The sequence below is a fragment of the Mesoplodon densirostris genome, chromosome 3 (assembly GCF_025265405.1).
Source record: "Mesoplodon densirostris isolate mMesDen1 chromosome 3, mMesDen1 primary haplotype, whole genome shotgun sequence".
NCBI lineage: Eukaryota > Metazoa > Chordata > Mammalia > Artiodactyla > Ziphiidae > Mesoplodon > Mesoplodon densirostris.
Window position 1 is genome coordinate 58,278,098 of NC_082663.1, and position 19,385 is coordinate 58,297,482.

At 48.6% G+C, this 19,385-nt stretch overlaps 1 protein-coding gene across 1 annotated transcript; it reads right to left on the minus strand.

The window, feature by feature from the left end:
* Positions 1-595: 595 nt before the first annotated feature.
* On the minus strand, positions 596-19,073 carry ZNF366 (zinc finger protein 366). Its single transcript, XM_060091744.1, has 4 exons — positions 17,733-19,073; positions 14,381-14,572; positions 4,158-4,332; positions 596-1,122 (listed from the first exon to the last, which is right to left on the minus strand). The coding sequence occupies exons 1-4, from the start codon at positions 19,071-19,073 to the stop codon at positions 596-598; spliced, it is 2,235 nt and encodes a 744-aa protein (XP_059947727.1).
* Positions 19,074-19,385: the final 312 nt, after the last annotated feature.

The following is a 19,385-nucleotide window of genomic DNA, read 5'->3' on the forward strand; positions in this document are numbered from 1 at the left end:
GCTTTTCCTTAGTCAAAACTATTCTTATTCTCTTGAAATGTTATCTTACATCTGCAGCAACTACCTGAGAACGTCCTCTTCAATAACTCACCCTCCTGTGTCATTTCTGGCGTTTTTTGATTATTTAATAAAGCAAATTTTAAAATATATACAACTACTAATATTTTCATCTATCTGGAAAAATATTATACCTTTTACACATTCAACTAAAGAGTCATTAATAAGGTAACATGTCAAGCACCATATTTTTGCAACTAGAAAGAAATTTACCATATTAATCAATGGAAAATATAATTTCTAAAAGCACCTCAGCATCAGCTTACAGTTAGATGTCTAGAAGAATATGTACAGTTTATTACACTGGAGATCTACGAAATAACACTGAAGAAGACCTTGCATGTGTGTTAAAAATCAAGGGCCCAATGAATGACCTGAGAAGCATTTACATGAGTGAGGACGTCCCTGCTCATTTAGTCTGAGCCATTTGTAAAGATTCGCGCCCTTCTCCGGTCTCCAGCAAATGAGAGCTCATGCGGAAAGCTGTACTTGCACAGCCTAGTGCTCATTTTCCAAGTGTAATTTTTAAACCGTCCACTTAGATCCCTAAAAGCACTGCTTGGTTTTCCATTTTCCTCTCCAGTAATTCTTTTAAACTCTCATCTCTGTGCTTGAAGTACAAGTAATCAGAAAAGGAGGGGCCCCGCCGAGCGCTTTGCAGGGCCCGGAGGAGGCCGGGACACTCGTCTCTGCGGGCAAACTCTCTCTCCCGGCCGCCCTCGGGGCCAGGGCTGGCCCGCCTCTTCGGCTGGAGGTCCCCTTGCGGCGCGTCCTCCCCCGCCTGCGCCTCCGCCCTGGGGCCCGGCTCGGCCTTGTTGGACAGGTCCTGGGGCGCGCAGAGCAGCGGGCTGCGGGGACCGAGGCCCGGGCTGTCCCGCCCCGCCTCGCAGCAGTTGTCGTCGTCGTCCTCCTCGTGGCAGGAGCTGCCCCTGGCGCTCTCCGCGTCCGGCTGGAAGGCCGGCCCCTTGGCCCGGCGCCTCTGGGACAGGTCGAAGGGTTCCTCCTGCTCCAGGCTCCTCAGGCCCCCCGCCGTCTGCGCCCCGGCAACTCTCCCCCTTCCAAAACCTGCCGGAGCAAAGGCACGTTCAGGCCCCGGGAAACGTTCAGGTCGCTGGGCGGAACCCAGGGCCGGTTAGTGTAGCTTGCTTTTTGCATTTGAAAAATAGAGTAATCCCCTGGAAGGCTGTAGAGAGATGGGCCTTGTCACAGATGGAGTCTACATCGGTATGACTCCTTTCAGGGGAATTTGGCAACGTGCAAGAAAAGCTTTAAAAATAAGCACACCTTTGACTTAGCAGTTACACTACTGAGAATTGAAACTATGAAAATAGTCTGGCAGATGCACAAAATGTATATGTAAGGATGCTCATCACCACGCTTTTAATAGTGAGACTGTGAAAATAATTATCAATTTTACGATAGAGGTTTGTTTAAATAAATAATAGTACCTCCATACAATGAAGGTATTATGTGTGTAGAAGGTACTTCTATGTGTAGAAGATGTAGAGACCTATTACTGATCATAAAAGGTATTCTCTATATACTTTAAGTAAAAGAAATATATATTTATCATATATATTATTTAGCATATATATTAATAGTGTAGATTCTATTTTATATATCAAAAAGTATCTGGAAGGACATATGCCAAAATCTCAAAAATGATTAACTATGAGGTGATTTTTACATTTTCCTTTTCACTTCGAATATATTTCTTTTTATTTTAACAGTGAGCACGTATTTTACCATAAGAAAAAAAATAAAACAATAATAAAGATATTTTCAACTTGAAAAAAACCCCAGATATTCCATTTGGGACCAAGGGGGCCACCCCATAACTGGGCCCCCTAAGCATAGACAGAGTAGGTAGGGAGGGTGCAGGAAGGTCCTCTGAGAAGCTCAAAAGCCCTTGTGTCCCACCACAAGGGTCCTTGCTGTTGGGCACAGTGATGTAAGAGGGTCTCATTTTTAGTTTCAGTTTGAAGGCCCTTGTAGGGATGGACTTTTCAGCAGCCAACAGGCATGTGGTAGGGCTCCACCTGATTTGATCTTGGAGGTATCTGCCCGTGGTAAGCCAGCAGCCAGGCCCTGAGGACCAGGCGGGGAAGACTGAAGAGAGGGATAGGAGGGAGGGGGCTGGGGTGCGGCCAGACCCTGCTGCACGGGGGAAGCAGGCTTCTGGGGTGGGGACGCACAGAGGAAGCAGAGGTCCAATGCTGCCTGCTTTATGGTGTGGTCAGGCGATGAAGCTGTCTGTAGCTTTAATCTTGTCAGGGGCACAGGGAGGATCTTTTTAATCTGGGTCTTGATTTTTCTTTTTTTTTTATATCTTTATTGGAGTATAATTGCTTTACAATGGTGTGTTAGTTTGGGTCTTGATTTTTGAGCCATTTCAAAACCTAGAGTGAAGAAATGCTAACACCTTTTGTAGTTGAAAACATTAAAATTGTTGAAAGTCTGTTAAAAACTTTCAAAGCAACTCTCTGATATATGGTGATGCTCTTGATTTTTCCAGAAGAATGATAGTCTTTAGTTGCCTGTTAGGACATGAGTATCCATATGGGGTTAAGTCCTGGTGACCAAGTCAGGCTTTCAGATGGAGGACTGTCTCCTCATCACCTTCTATGTCTCTAGCCCTGGTGACTGAGCATACTTCACCTATTCTGGAAAAATCCAGGCCTAGCTTGGGAAGTAGCTCAGGCAACTAGAGATGCAAAGAATGATTCAGAAAAAGAACATTCTCAGGGAAATAAAGTGTTTTTGTTTTTTAACCAGAATTTTTTCAGGGCTTTTGTACAAACTCCAGGCCTTGTTTTATGATGATCACAGTTTCCTCTCAACCAGGAGTCACCATAAACTCAGTGGGTGTTTGAGAAATCTGAAAGCTACCATCATTTTGTTTCATGCTGGGTGTGCACGCGTGCATCCTATTCATGAATACGGGTGCCTAGTTGACCACCTCTTTTGTAAAGGGGTGGGAGAGGCAGCAAACATGAACAACCCCCCCACCGTGTTTTTACCCAGTGCAGTAAGCACTGGCTTGAGCCAGAAATTCTTGAGTTAGAATCTCAGTTCTGCCTTCAGACCTGCTGTTTGACCTTGAGCAGTTTATGTAACACCTCTTGGCCTTAGTCTCCATTTACATAAAATGAGAATAACACAGTCTACTTTGTGGAATATAGGGGATGAGCAATAAAATCTAAGTGCATCACCCTGTGCTGGGATCATATGTGAATCAGAACATGTCAGCCAGTTAACATGATATTGTAAGTTACATATATGTGTGTCTTCTCTCCCCACACACAGACCTCCCAGAGGGCGAATGAAGATGGTCTCATTCCCCTCGTATCTGCCATGGCATATAGCACACTGCATTGGACAGAGAGCAGTTACTGCCCATTTATTGAAGGACAACCTACTGAACCCAGTACACGTGGAATATAAACTCTTCACTGCTAAGGAAGGGACGGAGAAGATGAAGGAGGCAGGAACTTTCATCAGTTCAGTTAGGGCTCAGCTAGGGAGACTCACTGCTCTGCCTATGGGCCAATCAGCCCTACCAAGCACGAAAACTGAGTTTCTGGTTGTGAACAGATAGACGAGACCTAGCCTGCTACAGACACACGTCTGCTGACAGCAGAACTTGCAGACCTGCCCCTTAACAGCAGTGCGATAAAGAGGATACAATAAGGCTTTAGAGTCAGAAAGGTCTGTGTTCATATTCTCGGTCTGCTACTTTTCAGTTGAGCAAGTTAACATTTCAAAACCTCATAACAGAAGTTCCTCCAGCCTGGAGTTACTATAAAGATTCACAGAGACCAAGCGCCTGCTGCGGGGTCTGGAACAAAGCACTAATAGTGGTACCGACTGGCATCATTATGATATTCTAATCTACCCCCTCAAATTCACTTTTACTTACTACCTTCAGATACCAGCTTTACGTGTGTTAGGGCAACACTGCCAACCTGCTCCTGCTACTCTGCTGTGGTCTTGAGAATTATGCTCCCTTTTATGACGGTGAGAATAACCCCCCGAAGTAAAGCTCCCTAAAGACAAGTTCAGCTCCCATTTGTTCCTCACTGGCCCGGAAGGGTGATTACCTTGAGAATGGAGGCCCCGCTCCATGACCCCATGCTTCACTTTCATGTGGCGTGTCAGGTTCCCCTTCAGGGTGAACTTGCTGGGGCAGTAGAGGCACTTGAAGGGTTTGCTGTCAGAGTGCAGGTGCATGTGGCCCATTAGGTTGTGCATCCGGTTGAATTCCTTCCCACACAGCTGTAAAGACAGTGACGAAGAGAACACAGGTTACTCAAAGGCAGGGACCCTGCCCAGGTGACCACAGCCAGGGCCTGTGTGAGGATGGATGTGTTGCTACTTTGTTTGGATCTTGGCATTTTTAAGTTGCTTCCAAAGAAACTGTCCCCATGGAAGTCAAGGAGGGGCTGGATTGAGCCCAGGCTCAGAGGTAGAACAGGTAGGGATGGATTCGTGAGATTTTGCTCCTGCTGTATTGGGATTTTTAAACTCAAGGTGAAAACTGCAAAGCTATTAAAGCTTCTTTTGAACGCAACCTTTTGGAAAGGAGAAAAGCTGCCCTGAAAGCAATTGCTCAAAGTGTGCTTCACTTGAATGATAAGGATACGACGACTTGTTTAATATTTATGGAGCGTTTACAATACGGAAGGCGCTGTCCCAAGTCTGCCATGGACTATCTCATTTAACCCACATCAGTCCTATGAGATGGGTGCTGTTCTCATCCCTATTTTACAGATGGACAAACTGAGGGATTATGAGTAAAGACTGGCCAAGGCTCACAGCTGGAGCTGGGATAATAAACTCAGGTCCTCGGACACCAGAGGCCACACCGTCAATCACCACATCATACTGTGTACCCCCAATATAACTCTTCTGTTAGACTATATCAGGCAATGCTTTTCTAATTTTTAAATTTGCTAACTTTGGGGATGGATTTCAGAGTTAAAAGGAAGAAGTGTGTCTTTTCTCTGGGTAGAGATCTGAAGTACTGAAAATATCATCCTAGGTATACAAAAAGCAAACATACTTAATTCACTTTTTTTAAAATTTCTATTTCCATCAAATTGTAAATACATGATGGACCACAGCACTTCTCCAGCTCCTTTGGGAAGAAAAGAACTGCCTTTTCAAAGGCAATGTGTGCAGATGCAGGTGGTGTAAGACAGAAGCAGTTGTTCTGGGTGCTTTCCTTGCTTTTCTTGTCCCCAGGCTTCAGCAGAGCAGGGTTTGGAAGCTCCAGCCCTTCCTTGACTGTGCTGTGAGGAATGCAAAGAAGGATTCTGTGTCTGTGCCGGGACCAGAGCATTAAGGGAGGAACATTCTCCTTCCCTTTTCCCTTCCCACCCTCAGAGGCCCACGTCATGAGGGTAGTGAGATGAAGCAAGAGGTGCCCAGAGAGAGGATGCGGGGTACGGCGTCCTCCAAAGCTGACACCGGTCTTCCTTTCTCACCGAGAGATGTTTTCGGGGCCATTGTGGAGGTTCTGGGTTGAACTTTTATTAATGAAGACAGTGTTTTCTTCAGGTGGCTATGGAGGTGAGAGCTGAGCTGGCCTTGGAAGAATGGGTACACCTAACAACTGTGACCTTGGGAGATTAGACTAAAAGAATGCGGGGCAGTAAGAGGAAGCCATCCTGGGATTACAGATTTGTCACAGATAATCCACGCATGGATAATAAACAGCTGGTTCTGTTTTTCTAAATGATTCCTATTTGGGGGTTTTACGTACTTTTTCCCTTTTTACTTCCTTACTAGCGAGAATGAACTCAGCATACTGGTACCCCACACTCAGTATTCAGAGCACCCCTCACCACATTCATTTGGAAAAGGTGACCCAAGAGGGGAAAAGCTGAGAGAGTGAGTCTAATTTAGGGGAAAGTATGGATACTTGCTTTCTCTTTATTCTCAACCGAGACAATTTATAAAGATATATCAGCCTGTGGCTCAGTTTTGCCCGTGTGTGAGAGTTCTGGTAGAGTTCTCTTTATTAGCTTAGTTTATCCAGTTCTCCATCCTGGCTAAGAAAAAAAAAAATGTTTATCTAGAGCTTCTACATTAGGTATTTCCAGTCATGGGTCATTCTAGGAAAGATATATCTCATTTGGTTCATGGGACAGTTCTGATGATTTGGAGCAATGCTGCTGCTGGACTTGCTGAGCTGAATAGTCCTTCATTAGACTGCAGCATCTCTGAAGGCTCTGCCTGCCTTTTGGTTATAATCCCTGCCTAGCACCAGGCTTGACACATGATAGTTCCTTAGTAAGTCTCTGTTGAGTGAGTGAAGGGGTGAGGCCCGTCGCAGCAGAAGATCTGAAAACAGCAAGAGCCATGGGTAGTTAAGCACAAGACATGTAGGTGGAGGGGAGATAGAGGTTGGAAGGTCAATTAGGCCACTGCACTAGTCCAAGCCTGGATGGGCCTCATGGTCCTACAGGCCAGACGGAGAGAACTGAAGGAAGAAATGGGTGCCTTTTTCCTTCAGTGACTTCCATGGAGGGTGATATTCCACTTTTAGTTATCATCTGTGGTTGCTGAGGTATTAGAAGCTGGATTGGTCTGAATGGGTTTTATAAAGGAGATGAAATTTTAGCCTAACCTTGAGGAATATGTGGAGTGCCTTTTGTTTTTGTTTTGACACAAGAATAAAGTCTCCTCATTAAATATTTTCAGACACTTCAATCAACCTTAAACTACAGGCACAGTAACTATTACTATTGTGATAATGATCCACTGCTTGTTGCTGCTGCAACTGCTGTAACTTTGGGGTTAGAGCAGATCCTGTAATTCACCTGCCTGAGGTCGCAGCTCCCTTCCCCCGTCACCCTACCTCCACCCAAGACACATGTGCACACATAAAGAGGGCTACTGCTGGGTATTTTCCAGATTCTTCCTCAGCCTCAGAAAAGCAACCTTTTATGATCATTATAGCTGAGTGTGTGTTTTCTACTCTAATGCTTTTCTGGATCAATTCATTCAGTACTGAACTTCTTGGGACATTTTAGTGGTATATGGGGACATTAGGATGTTTTATCATTTTAGTAAGTGATATTGTCTCCTGAAGTCAAGGCCTACAGCCTCAGGGAAGAAGATCCACTGTGGAACATGGCTGGTCAGCTATATTATCTGATGTGTGATTGGTAAAGAAGACTAATTTTGTTGCTGTTGATAAAATTTAATTTGTATATACCAGAGTTACCCTTCATGGTTTATGATTGCCTACTGATAGCCAATGGAGAGCTTTCCCAGGGCTAAGCAATAATGTGTCAACTCTGAAAGATGTTTAGGGCACTAAAAGGTGTCCCAGGTAGTATTCAGAAACATAAGAACTACCTTCCTCTTCCCTGAGGCCAACCCCAGTATCAAGCACAGGGCTACACACATAGTAACACTTAATGAATATCTAAGTATATGGTTAGGAAATAAACAACCAAGTCAGGAAAAATATCACTTCCTTATGCAAAAATTCCACAAAGCAGCCATTACCAACTCTCTCTTGTGCCCCCTTTAAAGCTATACACATTAGTTTGAAAACCAAAATCCTCAGTGGCAGAAGGATAGAGACGATTAACTCAGGACCTGAAGTACTTGGACACCACTCACATCTCAGCGGTTGGTACCCTTGGCTTCTTCCTCTCAGCCTCTGACCCTTCCACAAAGCCCTTTGGCCCTTATCCAGAACACCTGGCCCCTTCATCCTTCTCAGAGGCTCGTCCTCACATAACTATACACAAACGTATGGATATATTTTGTGTCTGTGAAATTTGGAGAGGTCTCTCAGTCACCATCAGTGAAGAGAGGCCACAGAAGGAGGACTGAGGCAAATAAAGACAGCACTCTCAGGTGGGGTTAGAGTGTGAGCTCTAAGCAGAATCCTTGTAGTAGAGGAGAGGAGTAGACGGGAAGGAAGAGAAGTTGGGAGGGAGCATCAAAACTCTAGTTTCTTCTCCTGGGAAAAGCAGTCATCTACAAGGCCCCCTTTAATCATGAGACATGAGGCTAAGAGCTTGCCCAAGTCAAGACTTGCTGAATCACCTGCTGCCAAGGTCTGTGGAGATTAAAGGCAGGGTGGGTATTGGTACAGGAAGCTGCTGGAGTGATAAGGAGTCAGATTTCATCTTGCAGGTAGTCATCTCAACCAGTGCAGCCCTTTTGAACTCTCAGTTGCTCTAATGAGCAGTATTAGTGTGCTTCTGACATTAAATATCAGTTTTTCCACCAATACCCACTTTTCTATTTTTTTTTCTTCTTTGTGCGGTACGCGGGCCTCTCACAGCTGCGGCCTCTCCCATTGCGGAGCACAGGCTCCGGACGCACAGGCCCAGCAGCCATAGCTCACGGGCCCAGCCGCTCCGCGGCATGTGGGATCTTCCCGGACCGGGGCAGGAACCCGTGTCCCATGCATCGGCAGGCGGACTCTCAACCACTGCGCCACCAGGGAAGCCCCACCAATACCCACTTTTATACCTACTTTTAAAGAGAGAGGTGGAAGTCTGTTGCTTACTTCCCTGGTGGCACAGTGGTTAAGAATATGCCTGCCAGTGCAGGGAACATGGGATTGACCCCTGGTCCGGGAAGATCCCACATGCCACGGAGCAACTAAGCCCATGTGCCACAACTACTGAGCCTGTGCTCTAGAGCCTGCGAGCCACAACTACTGAGCCCAAGAGCCACAACTACTGAGCCCGTGCACCACAACTACTGAAGCCCCTGTGCCTAGAGCCTGTGCTCTGCAACAAGAGAAGCCACCACAATGAGAAGCCCGCGCACCACAACGAAGAGTAGCCCCTGCTCACCGCAACTAAAGAAAGCCCACACACAGCAACAAAGACCCAATGCAGCAAAAATAAATAAATAAATAGAGAGAGAGAGATTGACCTCAAAATGTAATAGAAAATTGGAACAAATGTTTTGAACTGTCCTTTAAAAATGGGTTGCATGGATCATTAGGCTTTGAGATGGCAAACAGAGAGGCGGTGGTGAAACCCCAGAGGGATACAGAACTTGCTCCATTTTCTCTTCTGTAAAATGTTGATGATAATCTTAGTTTCGCATGAAGGCGTTTTTTTTTAGATAAATTTATTTATTTTATTTATTTATTTTTGGCTGCATTGGGTCTTTGTTGCTGCACACGGGCTTTCTCTAGTTTCAGTGAGAGGGGGCTACTCTTCGTTGCGGTGCACGGGCTTCTCACTGCAGTGGCTTCTCCTGTTGTGGAGCAGGCGCTCTAGGCACGCAGGCTTCAGTAGTTGTGGCTCGTGGGCTCTAGAGCGCAGGCTCAGTAGTTGTGGCGCACGGGCTTAGTTGCTCCACGGCATGTGGGATCTTCCCGGACCAGGGATAGAACCCGTGTCCCCTGCATTGGCAGGCGGATTCTTAACCACTGAGCCACCAGGGAAGCCCCAGGGAAGCTCCTCCTATTAAAGTTTTTGATTCAGGTAAAGGGATTGGCAAATAGTAAGAGCTCAATAAATATTAGCTCTTATTACTATCATTATCATGTACATTTTACATTCTAGAAATGGTAAGTTCTTTGTGGATAAGGGTATTGTCTTTTTAAACCAGATTATGTGGAAGGAATATTAAGGAAGGACCTCAATATTAAGGTATTGAGGAAATACCTGCCAGCTTACTTGAGGCATAAAGAGAAATGTAAGCAGGTGTGGCTGAGGCAGCCCTGGGAATGTGGATGGAAAGAGAAGATTCACCCTAGATTGCAGGCTTTGGGGAGCCTATTATCTGGCTCTCTGATCCTCCGTCGGCCCTTTAAACAGCTGGCAGAGGTCCTGTCCCCTTATCTTCATAGAAGCTCCTAATTCTGGCCTCCTGACGCCCCTTCCCTCCCGGGTCCAGGCCACTTCCTGTGAGTCCCAGAGACTGCGCTGACAGCCAGAGTCCCAGAGAAGTCGCTGTGCACAGAGGCAGAGTGATGGCCGTGGGCAACCACTGGGCTGGGGCCAGAGGCCCACAGAGCCAAAAAGAGGCACGCTACTTAGGCTGCGATGCACCAGGAAGCCTGTGTTTCCCTATTCTGAGAGGAAAGGTCAAAGAGCTGCAGCCTGCAGCTTCGGAGAATGGCCTCCGCTCAACTGCCCTTCCCTTACATCCTTCTCTCTCTCTCTCTCTCTCTTTTAATAAGAAGGGTGTTCCTTTCCTCAAAGGGAGAGAGAGGGAGGGAGGGAGAGAGAGACTGTAAACTGTCCAAAAGGACCGTGAGAAAACAGGAAGCTTTGAAAAGTACAAGAGAAAGCAAGATGAAATCTATTTGCAGGCGGGCCCCTGGGGACATGCGGGGCATTGTTAAGCAGGCAGTTCATACAGCTATATCCTTCCTTCTGCCGAGGAGGGCTTTGCTGCCAAAAGGCTGCTATCTGGTCACTGCCTTAACCCCCTCAATGCCAGCCTGAAAACCCTGATCCCAAGCACTGGGCCCCTACAAGTCCCCACTGGGTTTCTCCCCTGATGGAGCATCCAAGAGCTGGAGGGGGAGATGGAGCCAATTTGGCGGAGGCGGTGGGGACCCCTTTCAGGGAGACCTCATCCTTTTCTATCTGTTCTTGCCTCAGCCTTCGGCCCTCTGCTTTGGGCCAGGCTGCAGATGACCTGGTGATTCATAACATAGGCAGCTCCCGGCTTCACCCATCTCAAAGGAGAATTTGTCCCGGAAATTCTGGATGACTGCTTTTCCTGGACAGGTTTCCCAAAGACAGCAGCTGGTTCTTTGCTATTATGGAGTGTGGCTGCTACGAGGATAGCATCCAAATCAACCCCTGCGTGCTTACGCAGAATCTGGGAAGCATATTTCTGAAACATGGCTTAAGTCTACAGGCACAGGTCTCTGGAGAAACTCCAGCTGGCTCCAAGAAGCAAGGAGTCCAGAAGTCGAGCCAATAGCAAAAGAACCCAGAAGGGCAGTAATTTTTTTATAAGGAAAAAAAAAAACCCAGAAACCTTTCCTCCTCGAATTTTCCATCCTATTGTTAATGCCTAATCCCGCAGTAAACGAATGTTTCTGTTTGCTGTGGACAGCTGTTTCCACTGAGCCAGGGCCAGAGAGAACCAGTTCATGTGGCCACAGCGGGAGGGATTTATGTTAGGAAGAATTTTTAGTGCTGAGAATCCCAGGAAATTAGAATCTGTTACTTAAAGACTCTCCCTATTTTTTTTTTTTTTTGGCGAGTTTTGGGGTAAAGGAGAGTCAACTCTTGGAATATGACTGGAGCCAGGTCTACCTCTTTTTTCCAGCCGTGTCAGTCACATAAATGGAATAACCCTCCCCTGTTACCGCAATACAGCTCGGGTTTAGTTGTCCGGGCTCGTTCTCCAGCATCACCGTGTAGCCAGCCATCCCCTCCTCTCTGAGGGCTGTGAATTGCACGGTGATGAGCAAATGGCCTTCTGTTCCTCTCCCAACTCTCAGACCCCAGCAACCCCTACCCAGGGCCAGATTTCCAAGAATACAGCACAACATGAGTAAGAAGCAAAGTCCACAGGACACCATCTGGAGATGGCCTATCCCACAGTGGGATCTGGAGCTAGTCTATAAATACACAGGGCCCCATTACATAATCTGTAAATTCAGACATGCTCTGAAATTCCTCTGAAATGAAGAAGGGCGATGCTATGAAGAGGACACCAAGCAGGTGGCACTTTGCAGGGAGATGGGGACAAAGAGAGGAAGAACCTGGCAGTATGTTCTGGCACTCGCCAGGGGACAGAGGCTCCCGATCGAGGTGACTGACACCTGTTCTTATTTCAGGAATGTCTAAGAATGGAGAAGGGCCACCTAAGTTTGACAAACATATACTTTAACATCCAGTTCTTTTTGTTCAAATGATACATACTGCCTTCTAGGCAGCCTCCGACCTGCTGCGGTCTCCTGAGAGAACCTGCTCATCAGGAAGAAGTGACCTTTGCAGATGACCAGTCCAATTCCTGTGCCAGGCCCAACTCCCACTGGAGAGTTAAACTGTATTCTATCACAGCTGTCATTTCATGCTACAAGCCCCTCTCTTATGGGGTTTGATGGCGTGACCAGATATCTGGAGCCTTATCCACCCTCAAGGAGATGTCAGATTCAGTTTCTGAACTGTATAGTTGACCAGCAGACACCCTTTGAACCATGTGTGGTGTGCTATCATTGGGGTGAAGGGAGGCCTGGCATCATTGGGCCCATCATGTCCCATCATGTCCCGTCTCTATGCACTGGTACCAGAGAGAACACGCTAAATCCTCAAGGACCACTTGGTCCAAGATCCTCCAGGCCCCTCTGAGGCCCTTGAGGTAGAGAAACAGAACTGCTTCTGTGCCCCAAAATCACACACAGCTGGCAAGCCCTTTTCCTGCATTGGCTCTGCCCTGGTGTATCCCTCTGTTTCAGAGATGTTTTCTGCCTGGTTTAACCACGACGGCTGGCCCTGAATTGGTGAGGTGGAGGAGGGAGCTGGCTGGTCTGGATGGACGTGGATTTTCGGGGGACTACGAACTATGCAATGGCTCCTGAGTATTTTAACGATTTTATGTGCCCCACCACCAGCTGGTAAAAATACAGTTCATGCTCGAAGCCCAAGAGTAAACTCAACACAAGGAATGAAGAGGGGCGATGAGCCGCTGACAGCACCTCTACTGCAGGAAACAGTAAACCGGCGGCAGGCGGGGAACAGCTCTGGTAAAAGTGAAGTGTTCAAGGGACTCAGCGAGGCGGAAGGGAAACCAAAGGCGTGTCTCAAGGGAGACAGAAGAGCTGGTCTGTGGAGTCCACAGGGTCCCGCAGCCAGGCCTGGCTGGACGGGTGTGTGGCCTGTGTGGTCACACGAGGCCCTGAACTCAGAAGTGTCCCGGGTTTGGTGTTACGCTCTGCTTTCATCGTCTTGAAATTCTGAATAGCATCTGAACAAGGGGGCCCCGTGTTCATTTTCCACCAGGCCCTGCGAATTACGTACACCATCCTGCATGCAGCTTCCTCCCCCTTCAGCTCAGATCACTCAAGATGGACATAAATTGACTTTCAAACCACTGGGAACTTGAAGGAAAGCAGGGGAAACACAAGTGGGTGGCAGGAAAAGGGCTGGAGGGAGACCCCTCCCTCCCCCACCTCCGGAGAATGCCCACACAGGTCTAGGGAAGCTCTGGCTCCTGACCCCTCTCACCCCGTCCAGGAGTGGCCAGCACAGGAAAGAAGTCAGCTTCACAGGGGGTTCCTTCAAGTGGGGGGACATGCTGCTGAGGGGTTAAGGCAGGAACAGCCCCTGGAAGCAGGGAACCCTACTCCAGAAACAGGGATTGACAAAGAATATCATTGGGACGCCATCAGACACGCAGGACAGAGAGAAGGCAAATCCATTTCAAACAGAAAGCCTCTAACGATATCTGAACGTGGTGATTTCCCTCTGCTTCCCCCTCAGCCCTCTCCTCGGGACTGAGGTGTCACTTGCCAGTACCTTCCTTGAATTAAACTGCCCAATCCTGAGCAAGATTCCTTCTCATCTTAGAAGTGGAGAAGAGAAACAATGCGGGGAGGGGAGCCAGCCTGGGAAGCCTGAGCATTTCTGCGTCATACCCATCAGTGCCTTGGGCTTTACCAACCTCCAGCTCACACTTTACCTTAGCGCATGAAATAAAAACCCCACCAAGTTAATGGGACGCAGAGATTGTAATGAAGATGCTCCATCATATCCAGGAATAAACGAGAAGCACCTCAGCTGACCTTGCACACAGTTGTTCCTCGGCCCACACGAGCATCTCTGAGGTCACCTGAGGGGCTAGCCTTGGAATCTCTTCCATCCCCTCCGGGAGACCTGCCCTCAAATGACAGTGCTCAGTCCAAGTGTGAGGAGAGCAGGATTGGGGGGGAGTGGGAAGGGAAGGGGACAGGGCTGGAAGCTTCTCTGACTCCTCTCTGTGTCCTACTCACTGGCTTGTACGGGGAAGAGGGCTACACCTGACGGCTGCCTTCTAGAGCACCAGCTCTCACACCGCCTTCAGCCTTTAACGACCTCATTCCCCAGATGGGCCTTCCACCCTCGGCGCTCCCTGCACTGGCTGTCTCCACGCCCTGTGCACCGATTCCACAGCGAGACACGCAGGGCAGCTCCTAGGGCTCAGCTGAGCACAGCTGCGGTGGAGAGAGGCACAGAGCAGCAGACAGGCCTGGGCTTGGCCGCAGACCTACTCTGAGCCGCAGAGGTCCCTCTGATGAGACTGAGTGGAAGGTTCCCTGGAGATTCTTCCTGCGCATCTGCACAGCCCTCTGAGCCCTCCCTCTCCGTGCTCCTCCCGGGCAGCCGCCCACCTTGCATTTGAAGGGCTTCACATCCGAGTGGACGATCATGTGCGCCTTGAGGGTCTGTTTCTGCACAAAACTCTTGTAGCACAGGTGACACTGGTAGGCGCGGATGTTGGTGTGGATTAGCACGTGTCTCTTCATGTTGGCCAGCAGAGTAAACTCCCGCCCGCAGATCCCGCATTTGTGCTCCTTCACGCCCTGGAAGGGGGCAAGATGCAAAAGAACCGTGGTTAGCAGGTAGCAGACTTTCATCAGGACAGCAGTCTTTGCTTTGCTCTCTGCCACACAAATCCACGAAGGATTTGGTGAAAGATGTTGAGTTCCAAATGGTGTGCCTGTAGCCTTGTTAAACTACTATTTTCTTGAAAAGCGTTGATTACGTCATCCTTTTTTTCTTCTAAAAACCATAAACTAGCCAGACCGTTGGAGGAAAAGAAAGCTACTGCTTTTGTTGTTCCTGCTGCTGCTGGGGTTAATTCTAAGGTAACAGTTCTCAGGGATTAATAAGATTTTGGTAAGAGCACCATGGAATGAATGGTATGTGAAATGAGTCTAATCCAGCTTTCATGATAATGAAAAAACAAAACCCCCTAAACTGATAATATCATTTCCCATATGAAAAGCAATGTTCTCTTGAGTTCTCATTAATGGATTTGAAAATCCAAGAAGAACAACTCACATCCACACTTCAAAAAATTACAACTCGATAATTGCCTCTTGAGATGGTCCCCTGGGCTCCCACGGGCCACAGTGGCCTCTGTGTGATTTGGCTATGGAGCCTCCAAGCCGGCTTCTGTCCGACAGAGCAATTTGGCAGAGGACAGCTTTCTGAATTAGAAAAGGAGAAAGAAGAAGATTTTCTAGTTCCCTTGCTGTTTGTGAAGTGTTTTAATACTTAAGTATCAATGCCCTCAACTGAAAGCATTTCTAGGGACTCACGGCGTGAGTAGAGTATTACCTAATCCTGACTAACCAGTGCTCCTCTGAAACGGCCGCTGCAAGAAATCTTGACCCAGAATGACTTTTTGGAAGAACCCAGAACCATGGTATTAAAACTAGGTTATTACAGGTTTAGAACAAGTCATTTAGCTAACAACTGTATCTTATAAAACCCATATGGCCTGATATTCATAGTGACCTAAGGCAGGAGGGGTTCCAAGGTTCCCTCTGCCTATATTTTCATTTCTTTAATTTGGGACATGGTAAGAGAGTACCACTCCTCAGTTTAGGTGAGCCCACGGCACTAAAGGGTGAGTTTGGGTCTCTCCCCAGCTGTTTACTGGCCGCATAACCTTAGATGAGTCCTGCAGCCTTTCCTGGTGAAGGCTTCCTCATCTCAAGTTGAAGTGCTGGGACATGAGAACCCGGGGGCTCTTTCTAACTGGAATACTGTCTAGTCTAGATGATTGCAGATGAGTATGGATTTATGCTAATGAAGAAATCTACATTTTAATGTCCTCCTAAGAAGATGAATTTTTTAAATGTGTTGCATATTCAAACAGTGAGTTTAAAAGTATTAAATTAATGAAAACTATTTTCTTGATGGGTTTAAAACTTACTTCAGCATCTTTCTTCTCAAGATTGTCCCTATACTTGGTTATGATCTACTTAGTACCTACTTATCACTGTTTTTGGAATTCTCTAAAGAGAATTCTGTGAACAAAGTAAAATTCACATGTGGGCTGGCCTAGACCTCAAGTAAATGAGAGACTGGACGCAGCTTTAGGAACAAAGGAAGCTGCTGTGTCTTTAATAAGATCAATGAAATCTCAGAGAGGGGACCTGCGGAGCTGCTGGGTGAAGGGAAAGAGGGAGTAGTCTTGATAGTTGTGTTCAAGAGATCAGGTGCTAGAGACAGAGATGCTGGGTGACTTCCCCATGGCTTGGTGTCTTCACCTGCAAATCTGGAGTAACGATACCCATAGGTAGCTCTTACAGTTGTTGAAGAGGATTAACTGAGTAGTAGAATACCTGGCACTTAGCAAGTGCTCAGTAAATGCTACCTCTCACTGTTTGCTGACTCCTTTAATTAAAAGGCATTTTGCTTCCTAATTCAGACAAGACCTATTTCAGATACCAGGCTGTTTTCTCCATTTTGAGTTCATTGTCTACCATCTTACAGAATTTTTACGTGTTCTAAAATGCATTTCTGATTCCTCTTCCACACATGTAGGAGTCCCTGAAATTAGCACATGGCCCCCCTGGTGGCTGACTCTCAGTTCAGGCTCCTTGTTGATGGCTCCTGCACTAGGCAGGCACCTCCTCTCTGGATGCATCTAAGGTGCCTTTTGCAGGGCAGCTGTTTGTGCAGAGCCCACAAGGCAGTCATGCATTTTGTCCATATTTGGTCCTAACCTATCAAATGAAACCCACAATGCCAGAGCAGAAATATTATCTTGGCTGAGCAAAGTCCTCCACTGACCTTTCAGAATGAAAGAATGTTTTAGAAACTCTGGCTTGCTAGAAGTCTCTCCTGCCAAGAAAACCACTTGAGGTCAAGGGTGTGAGAGTAGAGTTTAGTGGGGCAAACTTCCCCTCTTGGAAGCTCAAAGCAGACCCAAGTTAGCTTAGCTGGGTAAGATTTCAGGAACGCACTGGGGCCTTGTTTTAGTTCATCCTGAATGACTCCAGGGCTTTGTCTGCAAACTAGGCTGAACTTAGACATGCGGGCCTGTATTTCTCCTTGAAGACCTGAGGCTGGGGAAGGTAAAACCAAACCCAACAGAGAAGAATGCTCTCTCATGCCTCCTATAATACAAACCACAGAGCACTGCCACCAACTAGGCAGAAGCTCAATGGGGGAAGCACAGACCCGGCTGGACCCAGGCCAGGGTCTGCTCCCCTCAAAGCCACCTGCAAATGAAGCAGTTGAGGGAGAAAATAAAGCAAAAGGTAGCCACAGCTTTAGCAGAAAAAGACCGAGAGAATTTTCTAGAGTTTTCTAGAAGGCTCCGATTAGTGTATCCCAGGCACAAAGCTGGTCTTGGGTAGATAGGGACTGATGCACCCTCATGCTAGCACCCCGGATGAAGTTTCCAGAAATAAAATTTTAGGGATTCTGGGAGGCGAACAAGCAACAGCCCAAGCACCAGCTGCTTCCTTCATCCTTCCGCACCCTCCTCTCCAAACTGCATTCTTTCTTTCTAGGACCGCCTGAGACTCCAGAAGTCGAGATGGGAAAGGGCTTGATGGCTAGTCTCCTCATTCTCCCCCATTTCAAGGTGAGGAAGAAGAACGTCTGGGCTCAGGTAAGGGACGCCTCCCGCCCAGGGTTACACGTGTCAGGGGTGGGAAGCAGCGCAGGTCTCCTGGGCCCTCGGCCCGGGACTCACTCCTCTCCCCGGGGGCCCCGCAGTACCTTGTGCGTGAGGGAGTGCTGCTTGAGGTGGTGGGGCTGCACGAACTCCATGCCGCACTCGGAGCAGATGTAGGGCCGGATGTCCTTGTGCTTCATCATGTGGTTCTGCAGCTGACTCGGGTACTGAAAGGTCTTGTCGCATTCGGAGCAGCTGTACTGGATGGGGCCGCGGTGCGTGGTGAGGTGCCTCTTCAGCTGGGCCAGGGTGGGGAAGTCGAGGCCGCACTCCACGCAGATGTTCTCCCGCCCGCTGGCGTGCTTGGCCTCGTGGGCCTTGAGCTCGCTGGGGTAGGCGAAGCCCCGGCCGCACACGCGGCAGTTGTGCGGCTTCACCTCGCTGTGCTGCATCATGTGGCGCTTCAGGTGGCTGGTCTGGGTGAAGGCCTTGTGGCACACCTGGCATTTGTGGGGCCGCGTGCCCTGGTGGGTCAGCATGTGGGTGTGCAGGTGGCTGAGCTGCTTGAAGAGCTTCCCGCAGCGGCTGCACGCGTGCGGCTTGATGCCGCTGTGGCCCAGGATGTGGGTCACCAGGTTGTACTTGGAGGTGTAGGACTTCTCGCAGGTGGGGCACTGCCAGCGCTTCTGCGCGCCGCCCACGTCCACGTAGTAGCTGTCGTCGATCTGCACGTTCACGTCCACCCTCTCCACCTTCTGCTTGGTCTCCTCGCTCTCCCGCGGCTCGGCTTTGCGGGGCAGCAGCGGCTCCGGGGGCCGCTTGGGCAGGAAGGTGTGCCGGCTGAAGGGGAAGGGCGAGGCCGAGGGCACGAAGAAGGGGAACACGAGGCCCGGGGGCACTTTGGGGTAATAGGGGTAGGGCGTGGGCAGGAACGGAGGGGGCGCGGGCCACGTGGCGCTGGGCTTCACGGGCTCCTGCTTGACGGCCTTGCCCCCCAGGTGCTCCAGGCTGCGGTAGAACTGAAAGCCCACGTTGCACAGGTCGATCATCCGCGAGTCGTACTTGGGCCGTGGCGGCGGCGGCGGCGGCGGCGGCGGGAAAAGCAGGCGGAGTTCCGGGGGCCCGGGGTTCTTGCTCTCCTCCGGGTGCAGGGCAAGAGCGGCTTCTTCCGAGGGGTGGTTATAGGGCATCTTGGTGGGCATGCTCTTCCGTTTGCGAGACCCTCCTCCTTCAAAGACCCCCGGGAATCCGTCTAGGTCTCCTGGAGGAGGCTCATACCGGAACTGGGAAAACGGCCCCCGAAGAGCTTCCGGGAAGGGGTGTCTTGGAGGAGCTCTGCCTCGGGAAACCACTGGCTGCAGGCCGTGGGGGAAGGAGGGGGCCCTCTTCGCACCCAGACTGAAATGCACATCCTCGTCTTTGACCATCTTCATTTCCTTCTGCATCCTTGGCAATTTTCCTTTAAAGAGAAAGAAACTTATCGTTAAAAAAAAAAAATCCCTTTTTCCATGAAGAGTTGTGGCTAGATGTCAGTACTAATTTATGAAGAGTAATGTTTGTTTAATACCGCTCCCCATTTATCCTAAGGCTGTTTAAAATATCATATTTTCCCCCTTTGCAAACCCGGTTACTAATGTGGAAAGCACTGACCTCCTGGAGTGGGACCCTAGGGCTCCAGTGTTAATCACAGCCACAGAACCATAGCTGGGGGTGGGGGAGGGGAGGTATGAGAGTGGGCTGGATTGGGAGGAAACCTG